This window comes from Meles meles, chromosome 1 (assembly GCF_922984935.1).
Source record: "Meles meles chromosome 1, mMelMel3.1 paternal haplotype, whole genome shotgun sequence".
Lineage (NCBI taxonomy): Eukaryota > Metazoa > Chordata > Mammalia > Carnivora > Mustelidae > Meles > Meles meles.
This window is the reverse complement of record NC_060066.1, coordinates 62,562,480-62,584,525: the sequence shown is the minus strand read 5'-3', so window position 1 is coordinate 62,584,525 and position 22,046 is coordinate 62,562,480. Positions and strand designations below refer to the sequence as shown.

The window sequence follows — 22,046 nt, the reverse complement described above, 5'->3', positions numbered from 1 at the left end:
AAATTTTTTTAAGTATGCTCTACACCCGGTATGGGGCTTGAACTCATGACCATGATATCAAGAATCACATGCCCTACTGACTGAGCCAGCCAAGCACCCAAAACTGTTACTATTTAAAATGTAACTCTGGTTCCTACTGACATACCCTGGGACATTTGCCTTTTTATTCCTTTCCTTTACTATCTTATTTTTCTAAACTAAAAAGCAGAAAAAATAATGGTAAGATAAACCAAGCAAGCACAAAAGGCAATAGATGTTTGTCTGATTTAAATTCTTTGAAGTTGAAACCTTTAAGAAATATTTTAATACCTGTCATTGTTCCAATTTTTAATTTTTTTAAAAGATTTTCTTTATTTATTATTTGAGAGAGAGAGAGAGAGAGAGAGCTTGAGAGGAGAGAGGTCAGCGGGAGAAGCAGACTCCCTGTCAAGCAGAGAGCGCAATGTGGGACTCAGTCCGGGACTCCAGGATCATGACCTGAGCCGAAGGCAGTTGCTTACCTAACAGAGCTACCTAGGCACCCCACCAATCTTATTTTTTTTAAAGATTTTATTTATTTATGTATTTATTGAGAGGGGGAGGAGCAGTGGGTGAGGGAAGAGGGAGGGAGAGAATCTCCAGCTGACTCCACACTGAGCTTCAAGCCACCACAGGGCTTGATCTCAGGACCCTGAGATCACGAACTGAGCTGATACCAAGAGCCTTGACGCTCAACCAACCGAGCCACCCAAGCACCCCTATTATTCCAATTTTAGATAGTCACAGCATTCTGAATTAGTAATTGGGTTCTACAAAGTACCTATGGTGTTGGGGATTTATTTTTCTGAAAGTTAAAAAAAAATACATACACACACACACATATATATATATGTTATATATGTGTATTTACATGTATATATATAACTTTTAAATTTTTACCTATTCTAGTTTCAATTTATAAGCACATTTTAAATATATGCTAAAAGTCTTTTGTGTCTCTCTTTTTTGAATGTGTGCCCCATTACATCTATGAGGTCAAATCTACACAAACTCCTAGCAATTGCTATTCTGCTTTGGATCAAAAATAGAATACATCATATTTAAGAAAATGCTGTTTAAAGAATTATTCTTAGGCTAGGAAGAGTTACTAGAAGATGGTTCAACTATTTCAAAAGTACAACTAGTTCTTCAGGATATGGTCTTGGATTTTCAATTTGTAGAATGAAGGATACGGTTCCTAAACCGTATCTGCCCTGATCCTATGTGGGCAGCTAAGCCTCCCTTGGCAAGCAAACACTCCGTTGTAGTGGCCCAGTGAGGTGTGATGATAACAGTGTGGACAGGTTTAGGAGGATTTGTTGGTCAATGGGAAAATCTTGTAAAGTATGCTCAAGTTGACAACACAGCTTTGGGAAGCACCATCCAGATGAACACAAAAATACCTGCTTGGGACCCCTTCAACAAGTCCTTATTTAGAATGCTAAGCTTGCAGCCACAAACAAGACCTGGATGTCATTTAAAATAAATTCTCATTCAGGATCTTTTGTTTTGGGGGAAAAGAAGCTGAAAAACAGGAATGGGCACTCTGAGTACAAGAGGGACCTATTTTCCCGGCCCCATGCTGGCTGCTCACAAGGGAAGGATTAAAGAGAAGATTAAGAAAATTAACTTCCTTATCTGAGAGGAGGAAAAAAAATTATGCAAAAATGTTATTTCTTTAAAAAAAAATCACTGAAAGTGTTATGTAAGTGGTCTATATAACCCGTGAGACCCAAAGTTTCCACTGTTTTCTTTCCATCTGTCTAAAGTCATCAATATCATCAATGGAATATTAACTTCTTGCAATTTTAGAAGCTCCTATCACTAAACAGCTGGCATACAATGCCACGTTTTAGGAGCTGGGGGTAGTTCTGAAGCCAATTAAGGAATAATCTGGATTATCACGAGAGAGTGTATACACGTGAAAAATAAACCATGCTTGAACTACTGACTGAATGATTAAAAAAGAACAAAACAAAACCAAACCCAAACTTGTGGTGGGGCTAATCAGGTCATTTCTACTGATTAGATATGTGACACCCAACTGCTTTAATTTTCTCCTTAAGAGACTCCCTTTCAACATCGTGAAAATAATACCCACGTGGAAAGTAAGAAAAAGAACTTCACCATTCCAAAGATTAATTTTGATTGTGGAGAAAGCCCAGTGAATCCCAAACATAGGACAACTGCCAAGAAGTGGTACAAAGTGGGAGGAAGAAGAAAACCAGAGCAGACCCAGCCAAATCGGCCTGGACACATAAGGACCCACACAGAGCCAGTGAAAGCCTCAAGAGCTAATCCAATCAAAAGACCTATCTAGATTTCATCTGTAACCACTCTCCTATCTCTCTCTTTCCTCCTGTTACAGCCATTTTCTTAGACCTTTATTATTTCCTACCAGGAGATGATCTACTCTGCTATCAGGCTAGTCTTCCAAATTGTGTAATTCCATCAGGTCCCTCTGCTGTTTCTATACTGTCCGTGGCATCCCCACATCGACAGCACAAAACCCTGGCACTCAGTGCTCCCTGCCGTCCTCCTTTGGGGGCAAAGGACCCATCACAAGACTAGATTATGTTCCTGCTATTGTCAGTTAATAGACGTGCTCCCTGAAGCTGATGGAGACCCAGTTTCCCCACTGGAAAAAAAAGAAGAAACCATTTGGGTAATAAATGTGAGAGAGGTGTGTAAACTCTACAAGCTCAACAAAGGTACGATATTTTTATTGCCATTTCAATAAATTATGTGCTGCTCATCTTCTGCCGGTCCGGTCCTCTAGATGTATTTTACAGATAGATCTCCAGTCATTTGGCCTAGGGTTTCCCTAAATGGTTATCTTCTGCTTCCACCTCCCCCTCTCTGCTACCTGCAACAACAAAATACTGCCTCTCCAATTGTCCTCTCAGAATCCCCAAGGAAGCAAGAGCTCTTATTGATGGGATGCCTCTAAGTATTTTTCTAGTTGGTTTACACTGTTCTCCCAGCAGTGCTGTGATTGCTTTCATTTTGCAGATGGGAAGATTAAGACAGAGCAAGTGAGACTCAGAGAAACAAGGAGGCTATCCTAAGGCCACAGAATGAGGGAAGTCCAAGGCTGGTGGTGTCAGCCCAGTGTTGTGTGTGGAAAGCTGTGATCTGTGCTCATTCACTTTCAGACCCTTTCACAGGTCTGCAGGAAAATAAGGCCACATTCAATAAGGCAGCAGGAATATACATTTCACGGCCCGCTACTTAGGAGGAAGGGGCTGGCATTGAAAGGGAAAGAACAACGGTCAAGATAAGGACAAAGAAATGAATGGAGTAGGATTTTTCAGCTGGACAGCCCTCTGACAGTCAAAAACACTATCTTTTTGAAACAAGAAACTAAAAGCTTTTTGTTTGGAGAGTTTGGATTCTGGGTCATTCCACAGTATCTAAAAGTTCTGCTTGGAATCATGAATTACGTCATCATTTTGGTCTAACCCAGCATTGATATCCAAAGAAGAAAGTAATAAAATCAGGAAAGTGTGCTCTGGGATTGAACTGGCCACTCGTTACTCTGCTGCACACCCTTCACATTGTCTTTGGGCGCTGCTCTGCTGTGGTGGAAAGTGTGTTTTGGGCTTCACTCATTTATCAAATAGTTCTTCACTGAGAACCATGGTTGCTACGGCCACCTGTCCACCCAAACTCACTCTCTGTTTTTTCCCCGGCACACAGCTGGGCCATTTCTGCTTTCCCAGCCTCCTTTGCCATGGGCCATGTAAGCAGAAGTGTAAGCCCCTTCTAAGCCTGGTTCATGTAGCCTTCCATTTTAGTTCCCCTGCTTTTTCACTCTGTGGGTTAGAAAGCTGATGACAGTGATCACAGAATCCTAAGAGCTAGATGGTGAGATGGCACAACCATGATCTGTGTGACCAAACCTTACCTAAACCAAGCAACCTGGAAGATCCACTCGAGACCACTAACTAAGAAAGAGACAAATTTCTATTGTCATGACATATCGGGCCTATTTGTTACAGCCGCTGCACCTACCCTAACAAATTCATGTGCTGGCTTGTGCTTCAGTGGGGACCCAGACGCAGACACATGATACCTGCACTGAGTTCACAATCTAGTTGGCCACAGTGTGTATCATTGAACTGTCCTGATGTCCCAAAGGTAGGAGCAAAATGAAGCACCACCAAGTTCAGAGCACAATCTAGAGTAGAGGCAGGCATGTTTTTTCTCTAAAGGGAGAGACAAAGATATGAGGCTTTGCCGTTCATAGGACATCTCTGACACATATTCTCTTTCTTCTTCTTCTCCTTTTTCATGATCCTTTAAAAATTTAAATAACATTCATAGCTTGAAAGCCCAACAAAAACAAGCCATAAACCAAATCTGGCCTATGGAATACGGTCTGTCAATTCCTGGCCTAGACCCTTAGTCTTGATTTTTTTTTTTAATATTTTATTTATTTATTTGACAGAGAGAGAGGTCACAAGTAGGCAGAGAGGCAGGCAGAGAGAGGGAGAAACAGGCTCCCCACTGAGCAGAGGGCCCGATGCGGGACTCTATCCCAGGACCCTGAAATCATGACCTGAGCCGAAGGCAGAGGCTTAAACCACTGAGCCACCCAGGCGCCCCCTTACTCTTGATTTTTAGAAGAAAAACACTTCATGATGGATGAAATTTATGTGAAACTCAAATTTAGGAACTACAAGTAAACTTTTACCAGACTACAGATACATTTATTCATTTGTCTATTGTCTGTGGCTGTTCTGCACTCCTAGGGCAGAGGTGAGCAGTTATGAAGGCATATGGCCCATAAAACCTTCATTTTTGGTAAAGGGTCAGCTAATAAATATTTCCCAGCCTCTGGTCCAGAGCTTCCTAAAGAGGGATTATTCTGTTTAGGTAACCAGATCCTCCAAAATCCAAGGAGGACATTGTGTGTCTGCTACTTTGGTGCTATGCCAAGAATTCGGCATCTATACCAGCCACCCCAGAAGAAGATCATCCCTCAAAAGATTTTTTTGGAGTTTAGTGTTACTCTCTGAAACAGGGTAAGAATAGCAACCTATACTGGTTAGCAGGAGTGTTCAAATGAAATTGGCTCTCTCAACTGCTGTCAATTTTTTCTCTACTCAATGTCCTAAATGATTAGTCAACACTCACTAGGAAGGGCTTAGTTGATTTAAATTCACACTGGTGACTAGGAACCTTCTAGAAATCTGGTGCATTATAAAACAAATGTTTAGAGAGCGGATACATGATCAATCAGTGACACATGCTGTTTTCATTATAGGGTTATTGTTATTAATAAGACATAGTTCTGGGCTCTTTTGATTTAGGATACAACTTAGATCTTTCTTCTCTTGGCTTTACCAAAATATATTTGACACGATTGAATTCTTAAAACAATTTGGCAAGTCAAGTCACCAATTTTATAGATGAAGAAACTGGACGTCAGTGTGAATAAACAATTTACTCAGGGACAAAGAACTGAAAAGTCCGAGCTTCGGTTTGAGTCTAGATCTATATGAATTCAATTCTGATGCTTTCTATCTCACAATCCCATTGGTACTTCATAAACTTAAAGACCGTACGACATAGTATTCCCTGGCCACTATGTTCCAGATTCAAGGTTGTGTTTTGTTGGTTGTTTTGTGTTTTTTTGATAGTCAAGGTTCAATCACACTAAAACAAAATTAGTGTTTAATTTATGTCAGACATTTGGTCTCTAACCCTTCGAGTTTCCTTATCTGTAGAAGGGGCTTGGTAATAGCAATTTCAGAGCACTGATGTTGAATCAAGTGAGTATTGGGCACATAGGAAATTCTTAATAAGTAGGGCCTACAGTTAAAAATGTTACGTTTTATGCTGTCTCAAGTGTTCATGTATAAGTTTTTGTGTAAAATGAGGAGTGAGGCTCAATATCTTTAGGACCATTTCTAGCCCAAATCTATGAGACACAGGTGTTAAATAACAATAAAATAAGGTATTGAAACAATGAAGCCATTGGCTATAGGTATCTTGGGGAGTCCTCCCACAAGAAGGGAACCAGGCTTGGGACATCGGCCCAATACCTACTTGGAATATAAGTTTGGGGTATATGACTTGATATTAACAACAGGATTATATTGTCTAATTTAACAAGGGCATTCAATGGAAAAAAGATCAAGATTTGTTTTCTTCAGCAAAACTGGGGGATATGGATTCATTTGAAAGCAACTTTTAAAAATGCATTAAACAGAAAAAGCTAGGATAGACATGATTAACAACAATCTAATTTATGGTAACACACCCATGGACTTCATTTTCATGCTAATATGTTCTTTCTTTTCTCTTCCCTAGCCAGACCTGTCATGTACCTAGCACCCTTTTTGTTCCCATCACCTTTGTTATAAAACACTTCCTTATAATGCCCAACATGCCTGCTTCCCACAGCTAGGATTACATGGAAGGTGGGACATTCTCAAACTTTTTTGTACATATTGCTGTAACATGCCCTAATTTTGCATTATATCAACCAGATCCTGTATCCCCTTACTGAATGGCCTACTCATTGAGTTGCCTAAGCTACTGTGACTAAGCTACTTCTCAAGTATCTGGTTCCCATAGAGACAGAACAGCTATCACATTGTCAGGCATTCATTTCTTTATATGCCTGTAGAGTAAGGCCCAACCACATGCTCCCTTAACAATGCTCAGAGACACCACCAAAACTACGCTCTGAGAAAAAAGGCTTTCCCTTCTGCTTTAAGACTTCTCTTCTTAGTGAAAGGAATGAAAGGGAGGCAAGGTGTTCGGCTCAGCTTGGCTATTATTATTGTTTGCAAGAATCCTTGTTGAACCACATATTTTTACAAGGCATGATTATCAGATTTGAGAGCAAATTCTTCCCGACTCTAAAGTTCTCTAATAAAGAGAACATCAAGCAAGCCTCCTTGCAAGCTGCAGGCTACAATTCAACATCCTCAGCAATGTGTCTTTAGAAGGGATGCCTCATGGTATTGAGACAAGAGGCGTTCAGTGCAAAAGAGGTGTTCACAAACATTTAGTCTGAAATCATACTAAGATTGTCTGAGGACCTTCTGATTCAGAGCTGTGTATTGCTGATGCTAAACCTGTCATCTGAAGACCTGTCCATTCCCACATATCCCAGGCTCACCTTCCAACCACCTTCTTGCCTGGTCCAAGTAGATGTCTTCCTCATCTCAACAAATACACAACCAGCCTCCCAGCTGCTTAGGACAAAAACCTGGGAATTTTTTTTCACTCTCCTCTATTACTGCCCACCAGTATAAGCCAAGTCCTTTACAAATCCTATTTTTCTACTTTCAATAGAATCCAGAAGCCTGTGAGTTCTCTCCATCTCTACTGCTAGTACATCGGGTCACCCCTAATACCTCCTTTCAGTTCCCCAACCCTCTTTCCCCATCATTGTTCTCCACACACAGCCAAAATAATTTGAAAATCTAAATCAGACCTTGTCATGTCCTCCCTTGAAGTCCTTCAGTAAATTCTTTTGGGATGTGCAAAGAGATTAACCCTCCTGACATGCCTTGTACTTGCCCTCATCCCACCAAACATCCTGACTCTGCATCTTCATCACTGAGCTCAGTCACACTTGCCTCTAACATCAAACCGTTTCCTGCTTCTGTGTTCGCTGATTTCTCTGCTTAGAACTCTCTTTCCCCTGATGGTCACATTATCAACCAGCCTCTTTTTTTCTGACCTCTGGTTCAAAGTCATACTCAGGAAGACCTTCCCCAAACATCCCTTCCAATGTTACTTTCTTCCCAACCCCTGCCAACTTATAAATGAACGGTTAACTTACATTTAAATATTTCAGATCACCCATACTAAAGAATATATACATTTGGTTTTGAAAATTATAGGAGATAAAACTTTTTATCATATGCTCTAGGATGAGAAAACTAAACAAACTAACAAAATACTATTTAATGAAACTTCAAAATACTGATGGCTGATACTTTTAAAAATAAAATTTGTGGTGGGGGCGCCTGGGTGGCTCAGTGGGTTAGGCCGCTGCCTTCGGCTCAGGTCATGATCTCAGGGTCCTGGGATCGATTCCCGCATCAGGCTCTCCACTCACCAGGGAGCCTGCTTCCCTCTCTCTCTCTCTCTGCCTGCCTCTCTGTCTACTTGTGATCTCTCTGTCAAATAAATAAATAAAATCTTTAAAAAAAAAAATAAAATAAAATTTGTGGTACTTGTAATGCTTTGTTTAGATATTGTTGAGGGTCTGAATGAAAAACCCTAAGCTGCCAGTGTTTTCTAGGTTAGGTGTGAATTCCATGTACAACCAATGATTTATGGCCTGGGATTGACATGAGGTCATTAGGTCATGGGGATGCTCACCACCTCACCCAAAGTTGGCCCCTTTCAGTGGTGAACAGAGCCCTGATCAAGACAGCTCTCTTTGCATCAGTCTGGCCCTTAATGAGAAAACTTTCAAAGATTTGACACTTTCTAGATGGTTTTCAAATGCTGGTGTTCTAAATGCATGCTCATTTCAATGCTTTCTTCCTCAAGAGTTAGTTGTAGGGACGTTAACATGGTTTGGTTAAGAAGATCTTCAGGATTCTTCCTACTAATGATACATTGATATTTCAGCTATTAATCCTTAGTTTGTTAAGTAGTAGTCTTGTGGAAATACTAGTAATAGTATTCATAGAAATACTAGTAATTGTATTCATAGAAGGAGGAAGACAAAACATGCCACAGCTAATATTTATCAAAACCTTATTATGCGCTAGCCACAGAGTAGAGACTTTCTTTAAATGATTGATTCTATGGCTTTATTTTTTTTTTCTTAATAATAATCATAATGTACTTTTGTTCACTGTCTCCTTCTCATAGAAAATCTAACAATAAGATGGGGCATTTTGTGCTTTACAGATAACTTATTTCTGAATAGAAACTCAAAGGGTGGAATATTCCAGAATATGTTTACTCTTACAAATGTGCATTTTTTCCAGGCATTTTTTTTGGGGGGGGGGGGAGGTTAGGTGTAACTTCACGGTTAAGATAAGGAGCTGCATTTTGAGGCTCAACTGATAATTTCTCAACTTTCACTGCCAAACTATACCTACATGGCAGCACTCAATATGTATGTATTGAAAGAATGGGTGCCTGGATAAAATCTGTATCGAGAGGATGCGTTTTGTGGGTATCAATTTTAACGTTTAGTTGTGATAAACACCTGGAGTCACCAAGAGACAGAATTCACTTCCAAAGGCTCTGAACCAACAGCTTCAATGATGTTAGACTTGTAAATGATTTCTTTAAAGATTAAAAAAATGAAAATACCATATTCACAGGGTAACTTCAGAAATTACCTATTACCACTTTAAACAACACAGTTTTTGTGTAGGAAAAGTTTATGAAACCACCAAGGAATATATCAAAAAGAATTTCTTGGGTTTTTGAGAAGCCCAAAAGCAGAACATGGAGGCTGAACTTCTACTCAGAGAAGGTAGTCTCCAATATCATCCATCCATCCATCCATCCATCCATCCATCCATCCATCCTTCCTTCCTTTCTTTCTTTCTCTTTCTGTCTTTCTTTTGTCCTTTCTGTCTTTCTCCTTCCTTCCTTCCTTCTTTTCTTTTTCTATCTATCTATCTATCTATCTATCTATCTATCTATCCATCCATCAATCCATCTCACAGAGAGAGAGAGAGAGACAGTGAGAGAGGAACACAAGCAGGGAGAGTGGGGGAGGGAGAAGCAGACTTCCTTCTGAGCAGGGAGCCTGACGCAGGGCTCAATCCCAGGACCCTGGGATCATAACCTGAGCTGAAGGCAGATGCCCAACAACTGAGCCACCCAGGCACCCCTGTAACATTCTTTTTTATATACCACACCAAGGTAAGTATTGTAACAACAATATTTGTCCAATTGCCATTCAGAGGGCCAATTTTACATACCATTCACGTAATTTAGCCTCATGACAAAGGGGTTCATAAAGACATTCATAATGGGTGTTTTGAAAGTAAAATACTAAAACTGCTAATCACTGAAGACAATAACATGTAAAATATTTGCTCTGCTGAATATGTTGTGAATAATAAAAGTAAAAGAACAGTGCAAATAAAAAATACCAAAAATTGTTCTATGTCTCTATATATTTTATTATTTCATCCTAGAACAGTATCCAAACACTTTTATTCATTAGGGTCTGAAATCAGAATAAATTTAATTGCATAAACTATTTCTCATTTTTAAGGACCTAAAAAAAGTCCTTTTGTTCATTTATATGTTTTTGCCTTACATATATATTGGACTATATCAATAAATTAAGACGTTCCCCTTTCATACTTTAGATTTATTATTTAAAGTTAAACCATATTCCCATCTGGACAAAAAACTCAGTTCCAGGCATATTTATTCTAAAGAAATTAAAAACTGATGTCTCTTGGTACTCACCCTCCCATATCTGTTGGCATAGGACCCAGTGAGCAAGGAATGGAAAACGATGATTGTCTCGTCCAAATCCCAGATGAACACCCTCTACAAAGGAAGAACCAAATCAATACGTCTTTCCCTTGGTTGAGAAACCTGCTATTCAGTGAACTTCAACATAAATAAGCACTCTTAAAATAGAAGACAAAAGAAAAATCTGAGTTTACTGTGTTTTTAAAATACAACTGTTCCAAAGAGCATGCCCTAGCTTTTCTCCAGAGTATAGCATCAGGTGAGATATAAGAGAATAATTATATTAGTGACATCAATACAAACATGGGCAAGAAATAATAATATATGTCTTTCTACTTCTGAAGTAGATTCTTAGTTTACTCTTCTGAAAAAATGAACAATCAGCTAAAACTAGTCTGTTTATAACTTCTTGAGACAGAGAGAGGCCAATGAATTAAAACTCATACTTTTTCTTACCTCTTCAGCTTATAAGAAGCATTGAAATAGTGAATCTTATGTTTGATTTTCATCAAGCCAAGTATTAAAAAACTATACCTAAAACCTAAAACTTCACATCAACTATTCACCTTATGTTACCTTTGGACTGGTATCACATGGATGGGTTATGTATGACTCCTGCCCGGTTTTCTTCGGACTGCAGACAGTTAACTTAAGCAGACGCATCACATATACTCGACACACTCGGTATTTGGAATCAGATTTAAAGGAATTCACTTCAAAAACATCTTCGAGATACCACAGAGGCCTCCCAAGCCTACTTGTCTTCTTCCCCTTCCCACTCATACCAATATATATTCATACACATGGGTTCTGCTGGGAAATTTCCATCTTTTCAGCCAAAATAATCATGTTTTCCACCATCAGATTTCACTGGGCAAAAGGCAGAAACTAATTGCCGTGGATTCAAGGCTATGAAATCTACCCTTCAAGGTTTTATTTAATCCCTCCTGCTTTTGAACTCCACCAAAACAGGTCTCACAAGATGACTACCATTTCAGTTTAGAACATCCCAGGTTTTCCTTTCCCAATATATATGAGTGTGTCTTTAATTTTCAAAGTGGATTTTAGTAAGTCTTTTTAGTATGACACTTAATTAAAATGGCAATGATATAGAACAGTATAAAAGAATTTTCCTCATGCAAAAGGATATAATTTACTATATTAAAGAGAAATAGCCAGATGCTTTACATGTCGTTAAAATGGTAGAGAAAACAGAAATGATCATTTTTAACTATAAGTAAAAGAAAAGAGAAAGAAAATGCTTTACTTATGATACAGAGAAGAAAGCAGTTACAAAGCATTTGGACATCTTGATGATGGCCATTTACATTACAGATGTCTAGAACCACCCTTTAACTACCAAGATACGTTGTTATTTACCTGGGCACTGGCAATGACATACCTCAAGGTCAGAATCCGGGGGAGGTGAAGGATTATTGTTTCTTCGGCCCCGTCCACGGGACTTCCCATCTGAACTTCGGCGCAATCTATCAGAATCTGAGTCTTTAATGGGTGTTGATGGGCTGTGGATTGTACTGTACTCTGCAGAAATACAGAAAGGCCTTTCGTCTTTTGGTTCTATTACCACGGTGTCGAGATCAACCTTGTTTTAATTTGGGGGGAAGCTTGAAGAGTAAAACACATTTCATTCTGTTCCCTTTCGTTACCATTTACCTCCATTAATAAATAATTTATGAGCTACTGAATACCAAGAATCCATTCTTTTGAAAGAATGTGTGATCAGAAATGAAAAAAAAATTAATTGATAGTGCAAGATTGGAGGCTGTAGGAAGCCGCCTAGTTTTTCTTTGTGGTTCTCCATGATGAGACAAAGCTCACCTATCCCCACTTCCACATATGTGTTTTTCTTTCATTCCACACAAGCAGGGCCTGGCCATACCAAGAGAGGTTCACACAGGTGCCTTATCAGCCACTCTCCCACCTATGAAAGGCTTCTGGTTCACAGAAAGAAAAGAAAAATCAACTCTGGGACAGGAAAAAAACGAATCCCAAGGCAGATGTTTCTTTGAAAATTTCAAAATCTCCTTTTCTCCCTCATTTTATGTGAGAACAAAGGAGTGGCAAGATAAGGAAGAACAGACATATGGGCAATACCCATACCTTGAGAGCATTCATCACAGATTCTTACTGTATCTTAGTCTCTGAACCAAAAATCCCAAACAGAGAGCACATTAAAATTGCTCACCTGGGTAACTCAGAGAAATCACAGAAACAGTTATGCAGAAATGACAAAATAGAGAACCACCCCTAATGAGCTACAGGAACGGCTGAGTAGTGGTGACTATAGAGTTGGGGTGGGGGCACTCTTACCCTGCTTCCAAAATGAACAAAAACCCCTTATAGTTTCTTCTTTTCTCCAGTCCATGCATTAGACAATTTCTACCTCCCCAAATGCTTTGCCAGATTTCTAGATGCAGTTTGTAATCTCCCAAGGTGGTATAAGGAATGATAATTCTTATTGAGATGTTGTTGATATTACATTTCACCAAACAGAAAAGTAGTGAGAACAGCTGAATATCTGGGAGCCTCTATTAATATACTATCATCCCTGACTGTATCCAGAAGGCCAGCCATGTGTCAAACCATGTGGTCTCAGTATTACTTCCAAGTTTAAAGCTTAAGCCTTAGGAGTTTGGGTGGATAGGAATGGACTTCAACAGAGTAAATTCCGCTTCTAAACCACATAGAACAGCCCTATATCTTCTGTTTAACTTTAAAATCCAGACATATTCCTATCACTTTTGGATGAGACTTTTGCATGTCTTCTGCCATAGAAAACAAGACAGCAAACTTCCTCATATGCACCAGTCATGGGGTCCTTGTACCCAGGAACCACGATCGTAACGTACAAGCTTGTTAGTTAATTATGGCCAGAAAGTCCAAAAAACTTTTCAACTACGTCAGCATGTGTAGTTCCATGGGATGCATTTTTGAGCTAACCCATCTTCTAGAACTATCAAAATACAGTGCTGGCTGGTCAAAGTTTAACATTCTCCAAATCCACATGTGATCCTTTTCTTACAGAAGCAGAGGACTGTGGCATCCTCTCCGCAAAATGTTCAAAGCCAAGCATCTGCCTTCCATGTTTTATAGACAATTAGGACCTCTGAAGAAATACACATTTTTAAGGAGCTCAGAGAATTCAAAGTTGTGTTTTGAAGAAAAAGTCTTGACCTCCTTCTTCTTTAGAAATTCTGCAACTACGTCTCTGTGCAAACCTGGATAGCCACCATCTGAGACAGAACACATGCCAATTTCTTTACCAGTGTCAAAAAAACATTTACTTTGCAACTGGCATAACTGGCATCTAAATTTGACTCGTACTTCAAGTATTTGACTGCAAAGTCCATCTTCAGTTGTGAGTTCTCCACCTTTTGAGGTTCATATTTGAGGAGAAGCTAAAAGATGTGAAGCAATGTATCATATCATATCATGTCTTTTGCTTTGACTTCCAGCTAGTTTAGGGCAAATTTTTACTCCAAGTGGTTCATCTTACCAAGGTTTTCTTACCCTAGATTTCTCCTATGGATTACCCATTCCTTTAGTTTTTGGTGTGTATTTCTTTATCCCTGTGTTAAAACCCAATTAAATCTTGAAAAAAATGTATTCCATCTTTCTTTTTTTTTTAAATAAAAATGAAAATTAAATTGATTACTCAATTCTATAAACCTATCCCCAAAGAAACTAAGTTCAATGAGCAAAGTATACAGGTAGATTTCTTAATTATCTTATCTAAAGTTTTTCCAGGTGGAAAAAAAGCCCTAAAATATGGACAATCTGATACCTCTAAATATTAAAACACACATACACACACACCTTATAGGCCTCAACTTATTAGAAGGAATATAAAAGTTAATGATGCAAGCTAGATTAAAAAAAATCTCTTCCTCTTTGTTCTATGAGGTGGGAATAAACACTTCTACTCTCCTAACCAGTTTTCCTGACTCTATTCTCCTTCCTTCTATTAGTGTAAAACAACTCAACAAATAATTTAATCTTCTAATCCACTGGAATCTCATGTTTCATTAAAATCCTTTCCAAATTATTCAACTTTACCCCCACTGAGATAATGAATGTGAAAATAGAAGAGCATTTATTTCATTTAACAAACAATGACTGCATGCCCATACTATTTCATACAAGAGCGTGAAGTATGATGATGTACCATACAGATATGGTCTTTTTGGAGCTTAAAATTCAGAGGAAGGCACTGATTTATGAACAAAAATAAGAGATTAGAAAATAATAGAGAAAGGGTCATGACATGAGAAAGGTAGAGTGCTGGGCGACCATAGAGCAAGTCCACATAACTTAGATTTACAGGATGATAGAAGCGTCCTGAAGATGAAGAACAAATTTACCAGTAAAAAATGGAATATAAATGTTCTCCAGGCAGGTTCATGAGCATGTGTGACGGTGGAGAAAGAGAGAGAGAGAGAGAAGAGGGGGGAGGAGAGAGAATGTCAAAAAATTGAAAAAAAAAAAAAAATTAATCTGACCTGATTCTACAGAGGAAGAATACAGAGATGAGGCTGGATTGGCAGGCAAAGAATTTAAGAATGGAGGGATGAAATCAAATTTCCAACTTAGATAGATGGTTCTAGCCCCACTACGGTGCAGGTGCTAGAGGCAAGTCAAGAGTGAGAAGCAGAGACCAGCCAGGAGGATAATTCAGTGGGTGATTGGTGGCCCATGTAGGTAGTGGAGATAGGAAGAGCTACAGATACAGGTGTCATTGGGAGGGAAAGGAAGAGAAAGCGGGAAGTCAAGGATGACACTGATGTTAGTGGTTTAACAACAGGGAAGGTGAAGGTATAAGGCACAAGGCATGGGATTTAGGGAGAAGGGCTTATGGGGAAGTGTGTAGATGAGAATTCACATTCAACTTTGAATGTACTGAAAACTTGAAGAGTCTGTGGTATTCAAGATGTCCAGTAGGCTGCTAGACTGCTCTGAAGCTGAGGAAAGAAATGTGGGCTGGGTTTAGGTTTGGAAATGGATGCCATACATAATGTAATTAAAGACATGGAGGGTATGTAGAGGGACAGGCAGAGAAAAATGGGTGGGGCATGAGGAAGAAGATGAAGGTTAGTGTGTTGTAGAGGAAAGAGTATGTCCCGAAGGAGAGAGTGATCAATAACTTCTGACCAGCCAAAAGATAAGCTAAAGTGAAGATTGGATCCAAGAGTACACGGAGATTTAGTCGATGAGGTCTTTGGCACACGTGGCAAAAGTACAGATTTGAGAAGTATTCAGGCGGTGGACTAGCGGAATAAAAATGAGCTAGCAGGAGGTAGAAGAGTAAACAGGGGCTGTTACTGAACACGCTATAATGGCCAAATTCAATAATTTTATTTGAGTTCTTAGTCTTATTGCACTTTGCTGTGACTGTGCTGACCGCCGGCTCTTCCAAACTGGGTTCCATTAGAGTAACTGACTCCGCATCCTCCCACTCACACTATTACTTCCATCCCTTTAGAGACTTCTTCCTCTACCCAAAGCTTAAATGTTAGTATTTCTGTATTAGTGATACTCAAATTGATCTGGGACAAAATAAGAAGCTTGTATTAGGATGTTAATTAATGCGATGCTTTCTTCATCAAAAGTCTTGCTAAGATTAAAAGCGGAAGTTAAAGTACACAGTGTGCTCAGTGATGCTGTGATTACATTCTGAAGCAAATCCTCATGTTACATGGACTATTACTAAACAAAGTGGATAGGTGGCCAGTTGGTGGAGTATATCTTGAGCAGCAGTACAGGAGAATTTTCTCTATGGCTCTCTTATCTCATTACAAGCTCTCAGCAGTTTGTAGTATTTGTAAGAGGGATTTCAATGATAACTTCCAGGCTGATGATTCTAAAGCCTCTGGATCTGCTGACCTGAACACCTCAGTGTTTGCTAACCCTCTCTACCTGAATACTCCATGGGCACCACAACTAAAGCTGTCTCCAGACGCAAGAGCCTCCTTCTCTCTTAACGAGTCTGCTTAATGGTACCAACATCTACCCAGTTTTCAAGCCAGAAATTACTTGTGAGTTCCATCATCTAGACTAGGTTTTGATGATTTTACCTTTTGAATACTTTTTATTCCAAGTTCAGGCTCGCATCATCCCTGCCTTGATTCTTGCAACAGGCGGCTTTCAAGCTTACTACCCACAACCTTTCAATTATCATCTACACCAACATGACAGAAAACTTTAAAATTCTTCAGTGCTCCAAACTCCTAGGGTAGCATAGGAAGGACAGTCTAGATTTTAGGATTTTAGGACATTGAGCTATGGACTCAACTGCTATGTTTCAAATCACAATCCCACTGCTTATGAGAAGTATGACTTTGGATAAGTTATTTCCCTTTTCTATCAGTCAGTTTCATCATCTGTAAAATCAGAATAAATGAGAAAAGTACAACCAGTATACATATAAAGGTAGTTAGGACTGGTGCGTGACATTAGCACTCTACTATGTCAGCTACCTTGGAACAAAGAGAAGTCCCACCACGTCCAACTTCTCTCTCCCCTACATACTCTCCACTTCAGTCACACCTAATTTTCTGAGTTCTCTGAACATGTCATGCTATTCTACTTTTTTAGAATGCTCTTTCTTTATACTTACTACCCCTTCCCTGGTCTGTCGGTGAAATTCCCATGAACACGTAAAGTTCACATATGTTCTTCATGAATTTTCTATCTAAATCTGAGTCCCTGTTTTGCAGTTATGTTTATCTCTGTCGTAGGGTTATACAATTTTTGCAATCATTTATGTCCATAGTGGATAACAACTTGAGTTATTTTGAGCAAATGTCCATTACTCCTTCTCTGAAAGAAGCTGGTGGTGTTCATTTTATATTCTGAGAATGCAGTTAGAGTCCAGAGCACCAAGTACACATTAAAAAAAAAAAAAAAAAATGATGACTGAAAGAATGAATGTTTCTCAAGTTTGGCTGTTGCTCTATTAAGTCTATGAAGATTACCTAATTATTCCCACTAGCTAGTCAAAATATTTCAAAATGAGAAATTTGTTTTTAAAGCTTATTTAAACATTAATGTTTACATATTCAATCATAAAATTTTAGAATCTACATAAGATCATTAACATTCTTACATTTGTAAGTATTACTGAAGAGTTCCATAAATCCTTCAATATTGCAAAGGAAAACAGAACTGGAACTCAGAAGATTCCATTTAGTTCCTCTTGGCTCTCTCTGAGCTGAGTTCATAACTCCTACTTGAGTCTTAGGGACACTTCCTCCATGTTTTTAACCTCCTGGTCTGTCAAATTGAGGACACAGCCTAGATGATTTAGCCTTAAAGTTTTATTATCTGTGACATACAATACTTACCACATCTTTCTAGCTGTTAGCTTTTATTCTTTCCCTCTTACGTAGTCACCTTCAGACTAATCTATACAAAATACCATGGCAACACCAACCATCAGAATCCATCAGCGTTTACTGCTTACCGTACCTAGTACAAATTCCTTATCTGGTTTTATTTCTCATGCTATTCCTGGACATGTTAGCTACTTTCTTATACACATCGCCAAAGAGTTTTCAAAAGGACTGTATCAATTTAAATTGGGTCAATTTTACCACAGTATTACACACAATGGTTATTATTGTTTTAAAGAAGCCCTTGCTATTTTATTCAATGTAGAATAGTAGTGGTTTTAATTAGGACATATTGGAGATACTTAAAAATATGGGTTTGAAAATTATACTTCCCTTTATGAACTATCCAAATCCTTGGCAATTCTTTATACTCCTTTACTAATATATATATAAGTTTTAACTTCTTTTTCATATTTGTAGATACTTTTCCACTCGATAGCTCCTCAAATCTTCAAATGATGCAGTATTTCCCTAAATTGTGTTTTCCTTCACAGAAGTTTTTTTTTTATTTCTATGTAGTTCTGCACTATATAAAGCATAGCCTGTTGGCCTGGTTGACTCCTTGAAGATTTAGGGATAAGCATTTACATTTATTCTAAGTGGAGCAGAGAACTTTTGATCTAACTTTACTCCCCTGGGACTATATATGCCAGTGGTAGTTGTAAAGGATGTAGAATACAGGGTTCCTGCAAGCGCACTGCTCTCTGCTTTGGGAGGACGGAAGCTCTCCTTCCTTGTTTCTAAGTTTAACTGAGGTGAAAGACTCCTCCTCTGAAACAGAATCAAGTAATCAGACTCTGTGTGGACAGGAAGCTCTTGCCACATATATAATGATAATTGGGTTGAGGCCAGGAGAGCTACTATCTCTGGCTAGACCCTGAATCTACGCTAAGACAATACCGATTACAAGAGGAAGTACAGAGCTTTGTGGGATAGCCTTATAGAGATTACCTAAATGGAATGAACCTGATACATGGCAATCAATAGTTGTATTCCATCTGCTAGAGGGGACTCAGACAAAAAGAACAGGGCGTTTTACTTTCCTAAAAGCAGGTACTGTCATGTTTGAGACTCAACATTTTAAGTATATGGACAGTTACACAGGTTGAGTGTGAAGATGTCAGCAACTGACCGTGTGGCACCCCCAAACTTTGAGACTCTCAAAATCAACATATGTATATGTAAAAATCCTCTCAAAAGGGATGAATCAAGCCAAAATCAGGAAGATTGAGAGAAAGAATAGAGAGAGAGTAATTCTGATTCCATGAGGAAAGGTTATTCTGATTACCCTGACATTTCCCATAGGGAGGCCACCAGCCCAACAAATCCTAAACCACCATTGGGTTTATTTCTGTTTATAATTTTTAAAATTGGTTTTCCTATGAGGTAAAAAAAAAACTACTCTATAAAGCTGAGTTTGATTACTTTAAGGTAAATATGGGATTGCATCTTACTCCAAGGATGGGTTCTGTAATCAATGAGCAAAGTAGGAAAACCACATATACTCAAAGTTTCCCAGAAATCTTCTCTCAAATGGCTATACTGTGAGGTGAAAGGGCAGTGAAACCCACTGGTGGGATAGCGAGGTACAGATCACATAGGTACCCAGAGAGAGGCATGGAGCTGACTTGCCTACAATATTTTTTTTCTGTCTCTATACTCTAATGAAAAAGACAGCAATTTTTTTTTAATAGTCAGATAGTAAATACCTTAGGCTTTGTGTAACTTAACTTTGCCATTATAGTGGAAAAGCAACCACAGACAAAATATTAATAAAGGAGCAGGGTGGTGATGTCTCCAAAAGCAGGGGAAACAAAGGCAAAAATGAACTATTGGGATTTATCAAGCTGAAAGGCTTTTTGCACAGCATAGGAAACAGTGGACAAAACCAAAGCACAGACTACAGAATGGGAGAAGATATTTGCAGATGTTTTATCAGATAAAGTGTTAGTTAGTACCCAAAATCTATTAAGAAATTATCGAAGTCAACATCCAAAGAACAAATAATCCAGTCAAGAAATGGGCAGGGGACATGAATAGACATTTCTCCAAAGAAGACAGACAAATGGCCAACAGACACATGAAAAATTGCTCAACATCACTCAGCATCAGGGAAATACAAATAAAAACCACAATAAGATATCACCTCATACCAGTTAGAACGGCTAAAATTAACAAGTCAGGTAACGATAGATGTTGGTGAGGACGCAGAGAAAGGGGAACCCTCTTACACTGTTGGTGGGAATGCAAGCTGGTGCAGCCTCTCTGGAAAACAGCATGGAGGTTCCTCAAAAAGTTGAAAATAGAGCTACCCTAAGACCCAGCAATCACCCTACTGGGTACTTACCCTAAAGATACAACTGCAGTGATCTGAAAGGGCACAAGCACCCCAATGCTTACAGCAGCAATGTCCACAATAGCCAAACTATGGAAAGAGCCCAGACATCCATTGATAGATGAATAAAAAATACAATGGAATATTATTTAGCCACCAAACAAACAAAACAAAACAGGACATCTTATCATTTGCAACAATGTGGATGGAACTAGAGTGTGTTAATCTAAGTGAAATAAGTCAGAAAAAGACAATTATACGATTTCACTCATGTGGAATTTAAGAAACAAAACAGTAGAGAATAGATGAAAACGGAGAGGGAGAAAAAAACCTTAAGAGATTCTTAACCATAGGAAGCAAACTGAGGGTTGCTGGAGGAGAGGTGGGATTACTGGGTGACAGGCATTAAAGAGGGCACATGATGTAATGAGCACTGAGTGTTACGTGCAAATGATGAATCACTGAACTCTACCTCTGAAACTAGTAATACTTCTTTTTTAATTAATTAAATATAAATTGAATTTAAAAAATAAACAAGTATGGTGGTGTTTCAACAAACCTTTATAAAACAGATTTGGCTTGTGGGAGTATATAATTGTATTCATTGGGGGAAATAGTGTGTTAATATGAGATTCCAGTAAGTGACTCTGTTATGACTATGAGATTTAGTGACTGTCACCTTACTTCTCCGGGTGATATTGCTTCTTCAACATTGCTGCAAACCTTAAATGTTAACATCATGATACAAAGTAAAGCATGTTGCCAAACTATCTGGAGAACAAGGTCCGAAACAAGGTGCTTATTTTTTTGGAATTGATAATAAATAGAAAAGGAATTTAATATGTACTTTTTTTTTAAGATTTTATTTATTTATTTGACAGAGAGAGATCACAAGTAGGCAGAGAGGCAGGCAGAGAGAGAGGAAGGGAAGCAGGCTCCCTTCTGAGCAGAGAGCCTGATGCGGGACTCGATCCCAGGACCCTGAGATCATGACCTGAGCGGAAGGCAGCGGCTTAACCCACTGAGCTACCCAGGCGCCCCTAATATGTACTTTTTTTTTTTTTTAAAGATTTTATTTTTAATTTGTCAGAGAGAGAGAGAGAGAGAGAGAGGGATCACAGGCAGGCAGAGTGGCAGGCAGAGTCAGAGGGAGAAACAGGCTCCCCGCTGAGCAAGGAGCCCGATGTGGGACTCGATCCCAGGACGCTGGGATCACGACCTGAGCCGAAGGCAGCTGCTTAACCAACTGAGCCACCCAGGCGTCCCCCTATTATGTACTTTTTTAAAGGCCCTATCCCAGGTAGGAAGTGAGCCCAGCGACCATGATATCAATATATATCTACTTTGAATATGCAAACAAGGTTCTGTTTTTCTCATGAACACAGCAACTTGGCATGCAAAATAGATCAGAGTCTCCTTGGGTTGGTAGGGACACCGGACACATGCATCTTGGAAGTGGTTTTGTGTCCTCGTCTCTAGCAGAATGGCTCTATGCAGGCACCAGGCCTAAAGAAACTGCTGTAGGTTGGGCACCGCTCTAGGTGTGTGGCCTTGGGGATTCTTTCTTACAGGGCTCTTTGTAGTTGACAGAATCTGGAGGACACAATCACAAGTTACCCCAGCAGGCAAGCACATCAGGGACACTGGGTGATGAGCTAAGCCGTATTTCTAAGAAAAATTCAATGCCCAGCCATCGTCAAGCCATGCTGTTCACCACACGGGAAAATTAGGAAATTTAGGTGAAAGATCCAATGGCAAAGGGGCAGGTAGGCCTTTCACACTGAACACTTAGATGTCCTGGACTAACACTGACCTCTAATAACTGAATCTGAAGAATATTCCTTCTCAGGCTCACC

The 22,046-nt window shown here is 39.1% G+C and overlaps 1 protein-coding gene across 1 annotated transcript in view; it reads right to left on the bottom strand.

Annotated features, from left to right (window-relative positions):
• EYA1 (EYA transcriptional coactivator and phosphatase 1) overlaps positions 1 to 22,046 on the bottom strand; it is a 178,046-nt gene that overhangs the window by 71,563 nt on the left and 84,437 nt on the right. The window contains exons 10-11 of the mRNA XM_046013512.1: positions 11,849 to 11,988; positions 10,438 to 10,521 (exon numbers count right to left, since the gene is read on the bottom strand). Coding sequence (XP_045869468.1) covers positions 10,438 to 10,521; positions 11,849 to 11,988 — 224 coding nt within the window. The remainder of the gene's footprint in view (positions 1 to 10,437; positions 10,522 to 11,848; positions 11,989 to 22,046) is intronic.